Here is an 18,340-nt window from a genome sequence, read left to right on the forward strand (position 1 = left end):
TTTTTCTTGAGGGGGAGGGGCTGGAGGGAGGACAGAGGGAGAGAGGGAGGGTGGGGAAGGACGAGGGGCGCGTGGTTTTCCCATCTCATCCCCGGAGGAGGGGCCGGAGCATCCCGGGCAGCCAATCAGGGCCGGGCTGGGGGGGCCGCTTTGAAGAAGTTTGGGGAAAAAAGTTTGGAAAAGTTTCTATAATAACTAGGGGGCGTCCGGAGGGAGGCGGCAGCGGCGGAGGAGGGGGCGTCTCAGACAAGGGGCGGGAGGGAGCCGCGGGCGCAGCGACGGCAGCCTCCTGAGCGCCCCCTCCCACCCGGACCGGGACGGGGGGCTCCGGCCGGATCCATGGGGGCCGCGAGCTGCGAGGATGAGGAGCTGGAATTTAAGCTGGTGTTCGGGGAGGAGAAGGAGGCCCCCCCGCTGAGCGCAGGGGGCCCGGGGGAAGGTTAGTGCGGGGCTGGGAGGGGGGCTTGGGTCCGAGAGGGCAGGGCCCGGGGATTCTGAGTCTGGGGACCCCGGGGCAGCGAGCCTGGGGCGGGAGAGGACAGGGTCGGAGGTTGAAGGGAGTCGCGGGGCCGGGGGCTCTGTGGAGGTCTTCGGGGGGCCGGGCACCACTTTCTCCTTTTTAGGTGGTGACGGGGGTGGGGGCGGGGGTGCCGCTGGCTGCGCGCCGCCTCTCGGCTGGGCCGACTGTCACTGGGATCGGGGGCGAGCGGGAGCGGCGGTCCCGGGACCCCCGGCGCCGCCCCGGGAAAGGAAGGTTGGGCTCCGGAGCGTGCCCCTTGCAGACCGAGCCCGGGGCCGGCGGACCCGACGCCGGGGCCGGGACCCCGGGCACTCTCCGGGCCCGCCGGGGCACCCCTCCCCCTCCCCGTCTGGCCGCAACAAGAGGCAGATGGCTGGGACCGTGCCGGGGGCGGCGGCCGCCGTTCGCACGGAATCCGTGCCGCGCGGCCCCCCCCCCCCCCCCCGCCACGGGCCGGGCGAGCAGTACCCCCGCCCCCAAATTGGGGGGGGGGGTGGGGAGCGAGGGAGGAGCCACCTCTCCTCGTCACCACTGCCCTGGCGCGCCCCCCGCCCCCCCTTCTTCCCTGGCCACTGTTGCGATAGCAACTGGGGCTCCTGCCAGCGCTGTTTGGGGGTTTGGGAACCGCTACTAATTGGGTTCATGTGTGAGTCGCCCCCAGCCCAGCCGGGCGCCTCTCTAAACGCGCCTCCAGGCTCCACTCCAGCCCCTCTCGACCTACATCCCTCACCTTCAGACCCACCCGGTCTGGTGCCCCAGGTCCCAGGGCAGGGGGCTCAGAGTGTGGGGTTTTCCGTGTGGGAACAGGCTTGGCGCTTCTGAATGCGTCTCTTCCACCTTCCGAGGTTCAACGGTGCTTCTGTCTTTGTGGCTCTGAAGGGCACCTTAGAGACCCCTCTTTGCTGAGGAGGGGGTGGCATACAAGACTAAGGGGGCTGATCTCTCCAGGAACCCAGACATCTTCTCACCTGCTTCTCTCTCTCCCCATCTCCCGTGGCATCCCTCTCTCTATCCCCCTCTCTCTGTCCCCCTCCCTCCCCATTTCGACAGAACTGGACTCAGAGGACACTCCGACATGCTGCCGCCTGGCCCTGGGGGAGCCCCCTCCCTATGGTGCGGCCCCTATTGGCATTCCCCGGCCACCACCCCCTCGGCCTGGCATGCACTCGCCGCCGCCCCGCCCAGCCCCCTCCCCTGGCACTTGGGAGAGCCAGCCGGCTCGTTCGGTGAGGCTGGGGGTGCCCGGAGGGGGCTCGGGTGGGGCCGGGGGAGGCCGTGTCCTGGAGTGCCCAAGCATCCGCATCACTTCCATCTCTCCCACGCCTGACCCGCCAGCCACCCTGGAGGACAACCCCGATGCCTGGGGGGACGGCTCTCCCAGGGATTACCCCCCACCAGAAGGCTTTGGAGGCTACCGAGAGGCAGGGGGCCAGGGCGGGGGCCCCTTCTTCAGCCCCAGCCCTGGCAGCAGCAGCCTGTCCTCCTGGAGCTTCTTCTCAGACGCCTCTGATGAGGCCGCCCTGTACGCCGCTTGCGATGAGGTGGAGTCTGAGCTAAACGAAGCGGCCTCCCGCTTTGGCCTGGGCTCCCCATTGCCCTCGCCCCGGGCATCCCCTAGGCCATGGACCCCTGATGATCCCTGGAGCCTGTATGGTCCAAGCCCCGGAGGCCGGGGACCAGAAGATAGCTGGCTACTTCTCAGCGCTCCTGGGCCCTCCCCAGCCTCCCCACGGCCAGCCTCTCCATGTGGCAAACGGCGCTATTCAAGCTCCGGAACCCCATCTTCAGCCTCTCCAGCTCTGTCCCGCCGGGGCAGCCTGGGAGAAGAGGGGTCCGAGCCACCTCCACCACCCCCACTGCCTCTGGCCCGGGATCCTGGCTCCCCTGGCCCCTTTGACTATGTGGGGGCCCCACCAGCCGAGAGCATCCCCCAGAAAACCCGGAGGACTTCCAGTGAGCAGGCAGTGACCCTGCCTCGGTCTGAGGAGCCGGCTCCGTGCAACGGGAAGCTGCCTTCGGGAGCAGAGGAGACTGCAGCTCCTCCAGGTGGTCCTCGGAAGGAGGGAGCTGGCATGGACTACCTGGCAGTGCCCTCCCCTCTGGCTTGGTCCAAGGCCCGGATTGGGGGACACAGCCCCATCTTCAGGTGAGGGTTGTGCCCGGCACCACTGCCATTCCACTTTGGAGCAGGTCAAGGGATCAGTTTGAAGAAAGGTCCTAGTTCTGTGCCTTTGGCATTTCAAAAAGAGAATCTGTAACCAGCTTGGCTGCTATCATTTACCCACTTTTAGGGAGGATTAAATCAACAGCAACATACCCCTTCTACAAACTGATGATTTGCAAAAGGGTAATCATTCCCTGTGGATCAATAAGAAAAAGCCCCGCCCCCACCCCTTAGGCAAAGCCGGAGTTCCTCTAGAGCAGTGGTTCTCAACCTTGCTAATGCCACGACCCTTTAATACAGTTCCTCATGTTGTGGTGACCCCCAATTTCATTGTTACAAATTGAACATAATTAAAACATAGTGATTAATCACAAAAACAATATGTAATTATACATGTGTTTTCCTATGGTCTTAGGCGACCCCTATGAATGGGTCGTTTGAGCCCTAAAGGGGGGTCGCGACCCACAGGTTGAGAACCACTGCTCTAGGGTCCTCCACACCTACTTTTGGGCTGGCATGGTCTGGACATGGACTATGGAATGGATTTCATACTTACACGGGGTAGCAGGAAGTCCCCCTTCCCTAACTTTTAATTTCTAGGGCCCAATTTGTGCCTTAAAAGTATAGCTGCTCATTTGAATTAAAATAGCATATATTTGCAAGACAAAAATTCATATTAAAACAAGCAGTTCTTGCATTCTTTTATCCATTTTACCCTCAAAGAATCCTGTCCATTTCAATAATCCTGAATCTTGGGATGTCAGGTTGAGCTGGCTCCATCCAGGAAAGTTTCCCGGGAAAAGAAACCTTAACACCTGTTCTCCTTGGCTCCCCTAGGGCAGGGTTTCTCACCCTCAGCACTACTGATATTTTGAACAGGATAATTCTTTGTTGTGGAGGCTGTGCGGGGCTTTGTAGGATGGTTTAGCAGCATCCCTGACCTCTACCCACTAGGTGCTGGTAGTACCCCCCCCTCTAGTGTGACAACCAAAAAACGCCTCTAGACATTGCCAAATAGCACCTGGGGACCATCACCAGTTAAGGTCGCCCCTGGCCTCAGGTATCTGGGAGCTCAATAGGGGAATAACCCCTAGTTCCCTGACTGGACCTGTCCAGCCCCAACTAGTGGAATGGGCACTGACTGGGAACAGGGCGTGTGCTCAGTCCTGGCTTCTGTCAGTCACTGGCTTGCTTGGCTCACCATGTTCTAACATCTGGGTCTCAGTTTCTTTATTTGAAAAACAAAGGGGTTTATCTCCGAGGCATGTTCAGTCTGAAATGGTGCTTCTTTCCTGGACTCTTTTCCCATCCAGGTCTAAGGACTAGGATGGGCTTTGGGTTCCTCTGTATCCAAGTGAACCATTGCCACCTCAGACCCTGTGCTCAGAGCTGGGAAGGAGGGAGTCTCAGGCCCGGTGCCATCTTCCACACCCTCATTTTGAGGGGTTCTGAGGGCCCTTCCCCTCGCACCCTGCTTCTGGGCTTTTGGACTATTTTATTCCCACACCCAAATCCCCTCCTCCCTCACATGCCAGGGAGCTGAGACTCGGTGCTGCCCTGACCAGAGTCTGAGGCTATAGATCAGTGATGGCAAACCTTTTGAGCTCAGCGTGTCAGCATTTTGAAAAACCCTAACTTAACTCTGGTGCCGTGTCACATATAGAAATTTTTTGATATTTGCAACCATAGTAAAACAAAGACTTATATTTTTGATATTTATTTTATATATTTAAATACCATTTAACAAAGAAAAATCAACCAAAAAAATGAGTTCGCGTGTCACCTCTGACACGTGTATCATAGGTTCGCCATCACTGCTATAGATGATCAGTGCTCTTTTCTTCTGTCTAGGACCTCTGCCCTACCCCCACTGGACTGGCCTCTGCCCAGCCAGTACGAGCAGCTGGAGCTGAGGATTGAGGTGCAGCCTCGAGCCCACCATCGGGCCCACTATGAGACAGAGGGCAGCCGAGGTGCTGTCAAAGCTGCTCCTGGTGGTCACCCTGTAGTCAAGGTAAGGGGCAGAGGCCTGATAGCCTTCCTCTTCTCCAGTCCCAGATCCCTGCAGATGGGCTCCAGCTGTGCAGACCCGTGGCACTGCCCTTTCCCACACTCCCTCTCAGCAGTGACCCTGTAGGCAGACTGGAGTTGGGGGAGGAAGGGTGCCTTTCAAGGACCCGGATATACTTTCTACTCCTCTATCCCTCCACCCCCACTCCCTTCATCCCATGGGACACCAGCCTCATGTCTACTGTGGAAAATGATGGCCTGCCAGATGTGGGGGAGGGCTTAGGCTGAGGCCAAAGTTCACTGGGAGTTAGGTTGTCTTCATTGAGTTGGGCCAGTCTCTCTTGGGAGATTTTCCCCTTTGCCCAGCTCAGTTTGAGCCTTATTCCAAGAATAACACTGTGAACTCCAGGCCACATTTTCTCCACAACAGATGCCCAATCCCCCCTGGGAATCCCTTCCAGGATATCCTTTGTCTTTCACTAGCCTTACCCCTTGGAGGACTGAAAACCCTGGGATGGATGAAAGATCAGACAGCGGAGATTTCAGTTGTGTTGCCTGTGTCTCCCTCTGCCAGCTCCTAGGCTACAGTGAGAAGCCACTGACCCTACAGATGTTCATCGGCACTGCAGACGAAAGGAACCTGCGGCCTCATGCCTTCTATCAGGTGCACCGCATCACCGGCAAGATGGTGGCCACGGCCAGCTATGAAGCTGTAGTCAGTGGTACCAAGGTGTTGGAGATGACCCTGCTTCCTGAGAACAACATGGCAGCCAAGTAGGTTCCCACTCTACTCCCCCTCCGTCCTCAAGCTTTAGGACCAGTCTTTCCCATGCTTCCTCTTCCCAGGAGAGCTAGACATCCCAGAGGAGCAGTTTCAGGCTTCCTCACCATCTAGAAGAGGACTTTTGGGGCTCGGGAGCAGTCTGCAGAGGCCACCTCTGGGTTAAAATAGTCCTCCTAGGCTCCCAGAGCAGGTCTTCAGGGCTTTGGACAGAGGGTTGGGGGGCTTCCCTCTTGGGGTGCGGGTATTACCATTCTGGCTTCAGCTGGGAAGGCTTGCCTTCCATTCTTTGCCTTCAGCATTGACTGTGCTGGAATCCTGAAGCTTCGGAATTCAGACATTGAGCTGCGGAAGGGTGAGACGGATATCGGGCGCAAGAACACACGTGTGCGGCTGGTATTCCGGGTACACGTGCCCCAGGGCAGCGGGAAGGTCGTCTCTGTGCAGACAGCATCAGTGCCCATCGAGTGCTGTGAGCAAAGAGGCCCTATGCCATCTCTCTGTCTCTGTGACCATCTTGTCTGTGTGTCTGTCTGTCCACCTTATCTCCTCTGCATAGTGTCCTGTGCCCCATCTTTCTTGGGTAGCCCTGCAAAGGAGTTAGCCCTCATTTCTATGGTGGGAGGCGTATTCTAATTTGCCCCTGCTGCTGACTCTGTCTCTGGGATGGACTAGAGTGCCCCTGTCCTCCCTCTGTGGTCGGTGGCTCTGTGCACTTGTTTGGATAACTCTCTGGCCTGCCCTGCTGCTCACTGTCTGCCTGGGTGTCTCTTTACATGGTGTGTGCCACCCCAGGGGCTCCGTGGGTTTACTTGTGTGTCTGCCACCGAGGAGGGCTCCTCCAGGGCCCTGTGGCAGTTATTCCAAGGGCATGGGGCAGAGGAGGCTGTCCTCTCCATATGCAGTCCAGCCAGGCCTTTCCTGCACTGCTCTGCAGCCCAGCGCTCGGCCCAGGAGCTGCCCCAGGTGGAGGCCTACAGCCCCAGTGCCTGCTCGGTGAGAGGAGGAGAGGAGCTAGTGCTAACTGGCTCCAACTTCCTGCCGGATTCCAAGGTGGTGTTCATCGAGAGGGGCCCCGGTGAGTACTCACTGAGGAAGGAAGGGCAGGGGGGAAGAGTTGGGACAGGCAGGTGAAAGAACTCTGGCACTGCCACTAAACTAACTTCTCTGCAAAACAGGCAGATAGACTATCCTTCCTCTTGGACTTTCTGCTTCATGGGCATGACAGCAATCTGTAATGCTCAGGATGGTGAACAAGTGTAAGAAATACACATTCCATTTTTCAGGGAGAAGTTGGTTTTGAGATAATTGACCCCATGTGGATAGGGTCGATGAGGAGAAGGGAAGAGGTAACCCTCATAGTCCCACGCTCAGTCCCTCCTGAGTTATGAGCCAGTAGCACAGCTATGATTACGAGAGCCTGTGACATACCCCAAGATGGAGCCTCAGAGGGAGAAGGGAAGATCGAGGGGCCCAGGTGCACCCACCAGCTTGAGGCCTTTGTCCTCTGCCAACCCTGACCACCAAGAGCCCTAGCACCGGTGCTCATATAGAGCAGATTTTGAGGTGCTAGATCATGAGACTTGAGGTCTCATTGCCCTCCTTCAAGCTAGGACCCTTTCCTATCCTTGAACTTCCTCCCAACACTATCATGGGCGGGGATGTTTGGAACAGGATGGGAGGGTTCAAGAGTTGCTTTTGTCACCCACTCCCTTTGGTTCCTAGGCTGGTCCTGCTATCTCTGTTGGTCTCAGCTTGCTGCTCTATTCTTATAGACAGTTTAAAACCCTGCCTTTTCCATTCAATTGAATAAACATGCAGCAGGCTTCTTTGTGAGTGAAGCCTTGTAGAGGCCTTCTGAGTCTGGCCTCAGCTCTAGCAGGAGGGGAAGTGGCAGAGGACTGGGTATGGGGTGGGGGCCCTGGAGCTGGGCTGGAGTAGTCTGTTCCCCCTGCACAGATGGAAAGCTGCAATGGGAGGAGGAGGCCACTGTGAACCGGTTGCAGAGCAATGAGGTACAAGTGTCACTGGGGTGCCCACCATCTGGGCGGGGCGGGGTGGGGGCGGGGAAGACGGCAGGGAATTCCCAGGAGTAGCCCTTGACCAGGGGAAGGGACTCCAGGAGTGACCTGTTCTTTTCTAGAGGACACATTCTGGCCCCTTGAAGCAGGTTCTTCTCTAGGGGATGAACTTCACTCCTTAGCAAATGGAAAAATCCAGGAGGTGGAGTTCCGGTCCTTGGAAGGGCTGGGCTGAGCCTAGGTTCCTGAGGGCTCCCTGCCTATCCTCTGCTCCTTCCAGGTGACACTGACCCTGACTGTCCCTGAGTACAGCAACAAGCGGGTGTCCCGGCCCGTCCAGGTCTACTTTTATGTCTCCAACGGGCGCAGGAAGCGCAGCCCTACCCAGAGTTTCAAGTTCCTGCCTGGTGCGCTCTAGGACAGCCCACGGTGGGGTGTGGGGGTGAGGGGAGCTGTGGCAGGGCAGAGGGATGCCCTGCCTTCATCGTGAGGGATCTTGGGATGGGAAGGTAGATGGAGGGTGTGCAGTGTGTGTGTGTGTGTGGGGCGGGGGGGGCTGCCAGTCTTCTCACCAGTGTGTTCTCCTGCTTCATATCCACCCAGTGATCTTCAAGGAGGAGCCCCTACCAGACTCATCTCTCCGGGGCTTCCCTTCAGCCTCAGGCCCCTCCTTTGGCACTGACATGGACTTCTCACCCCCCAGGCCCCCCTACTCCTCTTATCCCCATGAAGACCCTGCTTACGAACCTCCTTACCTGTCAGAAGGTTTCAGCTATGGCACACCCCCTCTGTACCCCCAAACGGGGCCCCCACCATCATACAGACCTGGCCTTCGGATGTTCCCTGAGACTGGGGGTACCACAGGTTGTGCCCGTCCACCAGTCTCCTTCCTTCCTCGGCCCTTTCCCAGTGACCCCTATGGGGGACGGGCCTCCCCTTTTCCCCTGGGGCTGCCATTCCCTCCTCCAGCCCCTTTCCAGCCTCCACTGCCTTCCTCTCCACCTCTGGAAGGCCCCTTCCCTCCCCAGAGTGGTGTTCACCCCCCACCTCCTGAGGGGTACAATGAGGTAGGGCCAAGCTATGGCCCTGGGGAGGGGACTCCGGAGCAGGAGAAATCCAGGGGTGGCTATGGCAACGGCAGCGGCTTCCGAGACAGTGTCCCTATCCAGGGTATCACGCTGGAGGAAGGTGAGTGTGGAACTGGCTGCTGCAAGTGTGAGTGTGTGTAAGAGATTGCTCTGCATGTTTGCTGAGGGCTGGCGCTTGATCCCTTGAGACCAGTCAGGGGGTCTCAGGAGGCAAGTTCGTGGTGCATGTAGCCACATGAACCCAGTTAACTTAATTCTGAATGGTGCCTGGAGTTCCTGCCTCTGCCCCAGATCACAAAATCACAGGTTACAAGTACTTTCAAGATCACTTAATATACCTCCCCCCTTTGCAGATTGAAGCACTGAATTTCAGAGAGGAGCAGTGGCTTGCTGAGGTCTCAGTCAGGCATGCTTTCCCTTGCCTCAGCTTCCCCCTAAACATGCTGACTGTGGTCAGGATTGGTGATGAAGAACCTTGATATTTTGCCTCTTCCTCCCACTGACTACACCCACCACTGGCCCTGCTGACAGCGATTGTCCTGACATTGCGGGCTGCTGAGCCAGCAGGAGAGGGCTAGGATGGGGGCCCGGGAGCCCACATGAATGGAGCTGAGCAGATTTGATTGGGAGCAGGTGTTAAGATATATTGGGGAAAGTGAGGCCCACTGGAGGAGGAGCCTAGAGGCTTCTTAGACTAAAGCCTGTCTTGCATGGGTTGGGGGTCTCTGGAAAAGGAAGGGAGCTGCTCCTAGCCCAATCTCTCCATTGTCCCTCCATTACAGTGAGTGAAATCATTGGCCGAGACCTGAGTGGCTTCCCAGCACCTCCTGGAGATGAGCCTCCTGCTTGAACCATCACCTGGCAATTCCAGCTTCCTGGCCCCTCCAGCCCTGCCCACTTTCCCTTCATCCTGGGGTGGTGGTTCCAGAAGCTTGGGGCCAATCTGGTTCTTCTTTCCCCAGCTTTTGCCTCTTTCCCCCTGCCCCCCTCCTCCTCCCCTAGCTGAGATGTGGCCCCCTGGGCCTGGTGCTGCCAGGGAAGGCTCAGTGAGGGACAGCATGGAGGACGGAGGCTGGGTGGGAGGACTGACTGGAGTGAAGGCTGTGTCTAGACTGTGTACGGGCCCTGGTGCTGGGAGTCTGGGACGGGTGGATGGATAATAAACTGCTCACTGATCAGTGCTTCAGGCTCCAGAGCTCTTTGGCGAGAGAAGAGGGGCAGCTTACCCTAGCCTGAGGTGGCTTAGAGGTTGGAAAGAGATGGGATGTGGCTGGGATCATTGTAACTCAAAGAGCTTCTCAGAGTAGGGGGCTGGGGATAATTTAAGGGGCCCCAGAGGCTCCCTAACTGGGTTGGGGTTGGGGGCCAGAACTTTAGTAGGCCTATCCTCCCTGGGATTCAAATTCCTGTAGGCTCTTTGGGATGGGACCCAGGAATCTGTATTTTCAAGTTTCCTTTTCTTTCTACCACCCAGATGATTCTGATTCATAGGCAAGGTCAGGAAACACCAATCTAGCCCTTATCCCTTATTTGCAAAGGAGGGATCTGAGACTAAGAGGGAAGGGGCTTGCCCAAGGTCACACAGCTAATCGTAGTAGGTTAAATGTATACTCCTGGGCTGCTGCCTCCAGCCCACCCTCAGACACCCTGACTCATCAGGTTCAGGCCCCTGAAGCTTATCTTCCTGGAGTAGGGTTGGGGGTGAGGGAGGGCTGGCATGGGTCTATCCACAGTCTGGATTCTTGGGGACAGTAAAAACATTCTGGAAAGATCTATGCTTTGGAAGTAGATTGCAGGAAGCCATGCAACCTCTCTAGCGAGTCTGAGTTCTTCCCTGGGGCTCAGTGCATTGTTTGGCTCCTGGCCTGTCTTGTAGATATGCCCGCATATCACCAATGACAGGCCCATGCTCAAAGCCTGGTTTGTCCTGTCTTGACAGCCAATGTGGCCAAGTCCCCAGGGGACTGGGCATTTAGTACCATTAGCCTGCGATGGCTAGGCTTGGCTGCTGGGGCTACACCCCAAATACATTCAGGGAGTTGGTACTCAGGAAACTGGCCTCACCTCCAGGCTGGTGGGGCCTCTCTATATCCAATGGGTTCCAACAGGCCTGGCAAGAACCCATGTGTTCAGGGGTGGGGGTGAGAGAAGCTGGCTCTGAAGTGGAGAACAAGAGAACCAGGACAACCCTCAATAACAAGGAATTTTCTTTATCTTCCTGAATACAAACTGCTGTGCACCAAACTGACATCAAGTGATCAGCTCACTGGGCTGTGTCCTTGGCTGCTTTTCAAAGATACCCTCCAGTAGGGGCCAGAGTCATTACCCTGTAATTTCCATGTCAGGCGGGACCTTGGGATACATGTGTTATAACCAGCATTCTACAACACCCCCCACCCCACCTCATACCCCAAGATCTCTAACAAGGGATATCAGCTTCTGTGAATGAAAAGCGGTAGGGGACTCACTACCTCCCAAGACAGATGATTTCATTTTCTGCCAGGGCACTGCCATTCATTCATTGCCAGACATTTATCAGGCAGCTAAGTGCCAGCCAATGGGTCCTGGAGGACCTCACGAGGCCACAGTAAGTCAACATCTCATTGTAACTCAACAGTTCAACTCAGTAAATATTTCTCGTAGAATGTAAGGTTTGGGGGGGGCAGGCAGTGAACACTTTTATTACAGGGCGCAGAAGGAGCAGAGGGCAGGGACACTCCGTCCAGCTGTAGGAGCTAGCGGGAACTTCAGGGGCGACTTCTAGATTGAGACCTGCAGCATGACTGAACTGACCAACCCAGGAGTAGGAAAAGGCAGGCTGGGTAGAGCCACCAGAATGGGCTAGATCCTGGAGGAGAGCTTACTGAATTTCCTTCTCTGGCTGGAACTCTGAGTCTCCAAGGAAGGCTGACAGATGGAGGGCTTACTGCACTCAAAGGGCCAAGGGAGGTTCTGTGCGATGGGGATGGGGAAAGGTTAAGTTCTGGAAGAGGAGGGACTGGAGAGGAAAGCACAGGCTACATTCTGGGGGTCTCGTAGTCATGCCAGGGAATTTAGAGTTACCCAAGGATGATGGGTGCTTCCTCACTAGATGGGAGTCCTCCTGGGGTGAGCTGAAATCTGCTTTCCTGTGGCTGCTCTGCAAGGCGCTGTGCTAGGCCCTCACTTCATAGAATCCTCCCGATTAGAATCCTGAGGCGAGTTAGCCTCCCAGGTTCATTGTCTCTTCCCAGGATCCCCACAGACATCTCACTCCCTGAGGCTGGGGTTGGGAGAGGAGAAGGATGCTGGATCTACAGCTAGTGTCAGAAAAGACTTTCTTGGCCAGGGCTTCTCTGAGTGCAGTCTGAGGATTACTTGCATTTGAATCACTAGGTGGTGGTGGGGGGTGTGGTTTGCTTTGTTTTGTTTTGTTTTTTAATGTAGATTCCTAGGCAACCCCTGACCTTCTCAGTTATATTCTCAGAGGGGGAGGAGGAGGAGACTGCATTTTATTTATTTTTTATGACTTTAAAAATTATTTATTGTTGAAAGTATTTCATATGTCTCCTTTCCCCCCGTTGACCTCTCCCTGCCCACCTGCCCTCTCCCCTCCCCCCAAGCACAGTCCCTCATCCCCCTACTGTCTGTGTCCCTTGGTTATGCTTATATGCATGCATACAAGTCCTTTGGCTGATCTCTTACCGTCCCCCCCGCCCCCGCCCCCACTGCATTTTAAAGAGCACTCTGGGTGATTCTTCAGAACATGAAAGTTTGAGAACCAGTGTCATTTGTCAAATAAGTGTCAGTTCTTCCCATTCCAGACCTATAATAGCTCCCTACCCCGTCACAGATCTTGTCTGGGCTGCTGCGGGTGGAGGATCACCTGGAGAGTGTACTTAGGGGAGGAGTAGGGCACACACATTCCTGACATTGCAACTCATCTCTTCCCTCACCTGGCTCTGCCTTGCTGCTTAGGGAGTAGAAGATGGTGTCGGGGGCAGCCCGGAAGCCGGTGCAGTAGTTTCCCCTGGAGCTTACTGAGTCTCCTTCTCTGGCTGGAACTCTGAGCTTCCACGATGCCTGGAGAGGGCTCAGTGAGGAGCCCTTTAGTTGGGTTTCAGGCTGTGCTTGGAGCAGGAGCCGCGGTACCTGGGAGCCTGCTGCCAGGCCCTTGCAGAGGAGCAGCATCTTTCTCACTTCCTGGAAATTCCAGATGTGGGAAGTGCATGGGGTTTGGCTGTTCTTTTAGAGCTGGTTTTAGTAGCCTCGTGTCTGATTGCTCACTTAGCCAACTCCCCACTAAGCCCTCCAGGGCCCTTGGTCTGCACCAAACCCTGTGCTGGGCGTGAGGGCCAGGGGCATCACACTGGGGCCTTGCCCTAGAGGAACGGACAACGCAATCACTAGTGGGAGAGACCTTCCTGCCTGGAGATTGGGGGTGGGTGTTGGTCTGAGCTGTATGAGAGGCAGAAATGATAGGTTGCTATGGAAACACTGGGACTAAGCCCAAGTGGGAGGGTAAAAAACGTTTTACAAAGGCAGGTGATTTTGAGCTGGGTCTTTAAGGGAGAGTGGGAGTTTTTCGTGTAAACAAGATAGGGGTCATGACTAGGGGTTAAAGTGTATGAGGTCAAGACCAAACAGGTGTGTAGAAATCAGACTTGGGATGCTTGAACAGGCCATGCTAAGGAGTACGAATAACAGGGAGTCATTCACTTAGTTGGTCAAAGGGTCTACAGTTGTGTGTGTGTGTGTGTGTGTGTGTGTGTGTGTGTGTGTGTGTGTGAGAGAGAGAGAGAGATTTAAGATTTAGAAGCTGTGTGGAGAGATAGTGGCAGGGAGATCAGAAAGAAGGGTTTTGAGGTAGTTCAGGCAAGAGAAGTCTGGGCTCTGCCTACTACTTAGCTCAGCTATGTAGAATATTCTTAACAGGGAACAGAAAAGGTCCAGGGCTGGAGTCTAGCTCTGCGAACTAGCTATGTGATCTCTAGCACACCCCTCACATACGTGGGCCCTAGCTGCCTAGCTGTACTCCTACTACGTGCCAGGCTCTGTGCTAGCTACAGGGGATAGGACACTGAATGAAACAAACATGGTTCATTCCCTCATGGAACGCAAGAATTAATAGGCAATTGCAGAACCCTGTGTAATGTGCGGAAATACTGGGGACCTCATAGGGACCGCATAGGGAGGTCACTGAGCCTCTTCTCTCCTGCTGCTTGTGTATCTCTTGTAGCAGTGGTGGACGGCCGTATTTTGATATAGTTTGGATCCATCACTTTTTGGGGGATGGGGGAGGGGTGGACAAGACATTCTCTGAAACGAAGGGAGATTTCCATTGTCAGTGTTATCCTGGATGAAAAGCATCCAAGGTCAGGAAATGTGGATTTGTCACGGAGGCTCTGGGAAGAGTTAGAAGGAGCAGCTCTCTGTGCTTCTCTCTCTTGGGCCTGAACCTGAGCAATCTAGTTAGGTCCGTGTCTAAGCAGCCTCTCCTGCACTGAGGCAGGATCCTGGGAGGGCAGGATGCCAGGGGCCAAAGTTGGGGAAGGGGGCAGCTCCATGACTAGGTGGCATTCCACTTTTATGTTCTGCTAATTCCTTTTAGCCCTTTTTGAAATCTTAGTTTCCTAAAATTTCATTACAAAGCATCACAAACTGGTGGCTCTCATAGTTCAGGAGTCTGGAAGTCTGAAGTGGAATTGTTGGCAGCATTGGTTCCTTCTGGAGGCTCTGAGGGAGAATATGTCCCAGTCCTCTCTCCTGGCTTCTGCCGGCTGCTGGGTCTTTGGTACTCCTTGACTTGTAGAAGCATCTCTCCAATCTCTGCCTCTGTCATCACATGGAATTCTTCTCTGTGTCTCCTCCATGTCTCTGCTGCCAAATTTCCCTTAATAAGACATTGGATTGGGGGCCCATCGTAAATCCTAAAGAAGAGACTCCCCCTTCCTTCCCAGTGGGATCGCTGAGCTTCAAGTCTTGCTTGGCTGTGCCCTGGGGTAGGTGACAGCCCCTCCCCCTAGACTGCCCAGCATGGACAGTGCTGAGGTTATCACCCAGGAATGCTAGGAAGGTGACCAACACCAGGGGGCAGCAATAACAAGGTGAAGGGTTGGGGGTGGGGGAGAGGTGGAGAAGGTTAGAAAAGTAATGCCCCTGTTCCCCTGTGAACTTCACATCCAGACCCTCTTCTACAATTGCTCAGCTCACTCCTTGAAGACTGGTTCTCCTCAGGATCAGCAGTCATTTGGCCCTTAGTAATCGTAGATTTGCCTTGTTCACTATATTTTTAGGGAGCCTTCCCTGTCTCCCCTACTAAATTGTAAGGTCCTAAAGAGCAGAGACAGTGTTTATGACTCTGTATCTCCTTGAACAGATACAAAGAGTTATAATCTCTATATATAAAAGCCTAAGTGACCATCCTACCATTCGATTGTCTGACCAGTAGCTATGTCGCCCAATAACCACCAGGGGGCAGACGCTTAACGCAGGAGCTGCAGAGCTACAGTGACTTGGCAGCTGCGCTTCTCGGGTGAAGCATCCAGAACCAGAGAGGAGGGAGCCTGATTCCAGGGTGCACCACCCGAGAACCACCTTCTTGCAATCCGGGACCCCTTCGGAGATGTCAGAGAGCTGGTTTCAGCCTGATCCCTGCAGGCCAGGCTGAGGGCCCCCACTGGTGCACGAATCTGTGCAGCGGGCCTCTAGTGAATAATAAAAGCTGCCATTTTTGTGATGCATGTTAGGAGAGTGCTTTACATGTTTTACTCCAAGTTTGCTGCAATCCCAAACCAAAGGTCAGAGATGTTTGTTAAGAGCAACAGCAACAGAAGGGCGTGCTCACCTCCTGGGGCATCATCATACCCTTTACATAGCTCACCTCATTTAAGCCTCTCCCAACAATCCTGAGATGCTGCTCCTATTACTGTCCTCATTTTATAACGAGGAAGCTGAGGCAGAGAGGCCTTAAGTAATGTTATATAGTCACAGAGCTCCTTAAGGACAGAGCTGGCATTTGAAGGCTATCTTCTAATGCCAGGTCCAACCGTATTTTCTACAATACTGCATCCAATTCCTTATTACATGGGTAAAATTAGGTTGAAAGTAAACATCTAGTGAAGTACAGCATAGGGAATGAAGTCAATAATATAATAACTATGCATGTTGTCAGATGAGTACTAGACTTATCGAGGTAATCACTTCGTAAGGTATATAAAATGTCCAATTGCTATGTTGTACACCTGAAACTAAGCCAATATTCTATGTCAACTGTGATTGAAAAATAAACTTTAAAAAAGGAGAAAAGTAAACACCCAGGGCTGCCTTCAAATAAGGCAGCCAGACAACCCAAAGCTTGAACTTCAGACTTTTAATCAAAGGCTCTGGGCTTCGTGCTCCTGTTTGGAAATTGTGCACTTCTATGTAGTAAAATGCAGGGGTTGGACTGGTCCAAACAGTGCCTGAGATCCCTCCCAGTTCTAACACTCCAGGCGTTCATGTCACAAGCAGTAGTGTACAGAGGAGCCTGCAGAAGTGGCCCCCACTCAGGGTTGCTAGATAAAATAGAGGATGGCCAAGTCCCACCTCCCCAGTCTCTGGCTGAAAGGGTGGAGTGGGGAAGGGGTAGATGGGCTGATTGGGGGGGGAACTGAGCCCCTTTCCTCTTCATTCTTTAGGCTCTTTAAGGATGTTGTTCAGCCTCAGAGAGAGGTCTTCTTCATTCCTGTCCCCCTGGTGGCAGAGGGCAGAGGAAGAAAGTAGGCCAAAGCCTTGACCTGCCTGGTACCTGGCCAGCCCCACACCCTGGCTGTGCAGACAAAGCTATAGTACATAGATTCAGTCAGGCGCTGAGACGCTTGCTTGCCCCTAACGTGAGTGATTGTGGAGAGCACAAAAGGCTTTTGCAAGGCAGGGAAGATTACGTTTCTCTTCCATTTTGGGTTGTTTTGTATTATTTTCTCTAGCCTGAAAATTCTAACATTTCCTGACTGAGCACCCCACCGGCTACTGACCACAGTCTCGCCTGGTTTTGGAGTTTCCCAGTTTTGGGTGGATGGCCTTACACAGATTCCTGCCTTGATCAAGACTCCCCACTGTTGTTTCTTTGAGGTTGTCATTGGTCAGAGTGACCTTCTCTTACTGTCACTAAAATTCTTGTTGGCTTAATTATTCAGTAGCCATCCAAAATTCCATTTTTTATGCAGTTTACAGTACTAATTCATTATTTATCAAACATTATTATTTTTTTAAAATATATTTTATTGATTTTCTACAGAGAGGAAGGGAGAGAGACAAAGTCAGAAACATCGATGAGAGAGAAACATCGATCAGCTGCCTCCTGCACATCTCCTACTGGGGATGTGCCCGCAACCCAGGTACATGCCCTTGACCAGAATTGAATCTGGGACTTCTCAGTCCGCAGGCCGACGCTCTATCCACTGAGCCAAACAGGTTTCGGCCAAACATTCTTTTATATCTCTATCTCTACCTCTACCTCTACCTCTACCTCTACATCAGTGGTTCTCAACCTTCTGGCCCTTTAAATACAGTTCTTCATGTTGTGACCCAACCACAAAATTATTTTCGTTGCTACTTCATAACTGTAATGTTGCTACTGTTATGAATCATAATGTAAGTATCTGATATGCAGGATGGTCTTAGGTGACCCCTGTGAAAGGGTCACTTGACCGCCAAAGGGGTCGCGCCCCACAGGTTGAGAACCACTGCTCTACATCTACATCTACATCTATAACTATCTATATCTATATCTGATATAATAAAAGTGTAGTATGCAAATTGTCCCCTTGACCAGAGTTTGGCTGGGGGAAGGGAGGAGGCCCTGGCCAGCGGTGGCGGTGGCAGCCAGGGGAAGGGAGGGAGTACCAGGCTGGCAGCTGGCAGCTGGCAGCTGCTAGGGACCCTACCAGTGCATGAATTTTGTGCACTGGGTCTCTAGTATATATACACACTAGGGGCCCGGTGCACGAAATTCGTGCACTGGGTGTGTGTGGGGGGGAGAGTGTCCCTCAGCCCAGCCTGCCCCCTCTCACATACTGGGAGCCCTCAGGCGTTGACCCCCATCACCCTCCGATCGCCTGATCGGCCCCTTGCCCAGGCCTGATGCCTCTGCCAGAGGTGTCAGGCTTGGACAGGGGACCCCCATCTCCCCCCGATCACTGGCTCTGGCCCCCGCCCAGGCCTGAGGCCTCTGGCCCAGGAATCATGCCTGGGCAGGGGACCCCCATCTCCCTCTGATCGCTTGCTCCACCCCCCGCCCAAGCCTGACGCCTCTGACCCAGGCTTCAGGCCTGGGCAAGGGGACCATCATATCCCCCCAATCCCCGGCTCCGCCCCCCACCCAGGCCTGATGCCTCAGCCAGAGGAGTTGACCCTCATCACCCTCCGATCACCAATCACCGGATCGGCCCCTTGACCAGGCCTGAGGCCTCCGGCAGAGGTGTCAGGCCTGGGCAGGGGACCCCCAGCTCCCCACGGTTGCAGGCTCCGCCCCTGCCCAGGCCTAACGCCTCTGGCCTAGGCGTCCGGCCCGGGCAGCGGGGACCTGCAGTGGCAGTGGGGGGCGCCGCGATCGTGGGCTTCGCTTTAGGCCCAGGCAAGGGACCCCTAGCTCCTGGGACTGCCAGCTTCGACTGTGCCCAGCTCCCATCGCTGGCTTCACCCCTACTTCCTGCTATCACTGGCCAGGGCGGCAAAGGCGCCTGATTCTCCAATCATGGCTGGGGGGCAAGGCAAAGGCGGCGCCTTTGCCCTGCC

The 18,340-nt window shown here is 54.7% G+C and overlaps 1 protein-coding gene across 2 annotated transcripts; it reads left to right on the top strand.

Annotated features, from left to right (window-relative positions):
- Positions 1-339: 339 nt before the first annotated feature.
- NFATC4 (nuclear factor of activated T cells 4) lies at positions 340-9,765 on the top strand (the record flags this gene model as incomplete). Of its 2 annotated transcripts, none has more annotated exons than XM_081111092.1 (10): positions 340-439; positions 1,571-2,666; positions 4,536-4,698; positions 5,269-5,468; positions 5,775-5,947; positions 6,413-6,553; positions 7,435-7,490; positions 7,777-7,903; positions 8,100-8,684; positions 9,367-9,765. In XM_081111092.1, 10 exons carry the CDS (start codon positions 340-342, stop codon positions 9,432-9,434), a joined length of 2,709 nt encoding a protein of 902 aa, XP_080967218.1. In that variant the 3' UTR covers positions 9,435-9,765. The 2 variants fall into 2 exon arrangements, with proteins under 2 accessions (XP_080967218.1, XP_080967219.1); XM_081111093.1 differs by having other exon boundaries at positions 8,100-8,360; positions 9,367-9,703.
- Between the last annotated feature and the right edge of the window lie 8,575 nt (positions 9,766-18,340).

The sequence above is a fragment of the Myotis nattereri genome (genome assembly GCF_964212035.1).
Source record: "Myotis nattereri genome assembly, chromosome: 1".
Taxonomy (NCBI): Eukaryota; Metazoa; Chordata; class Mammalia; order Chiroptera; family Vespertilionidae; genus Myotis; species Myotis nattereri.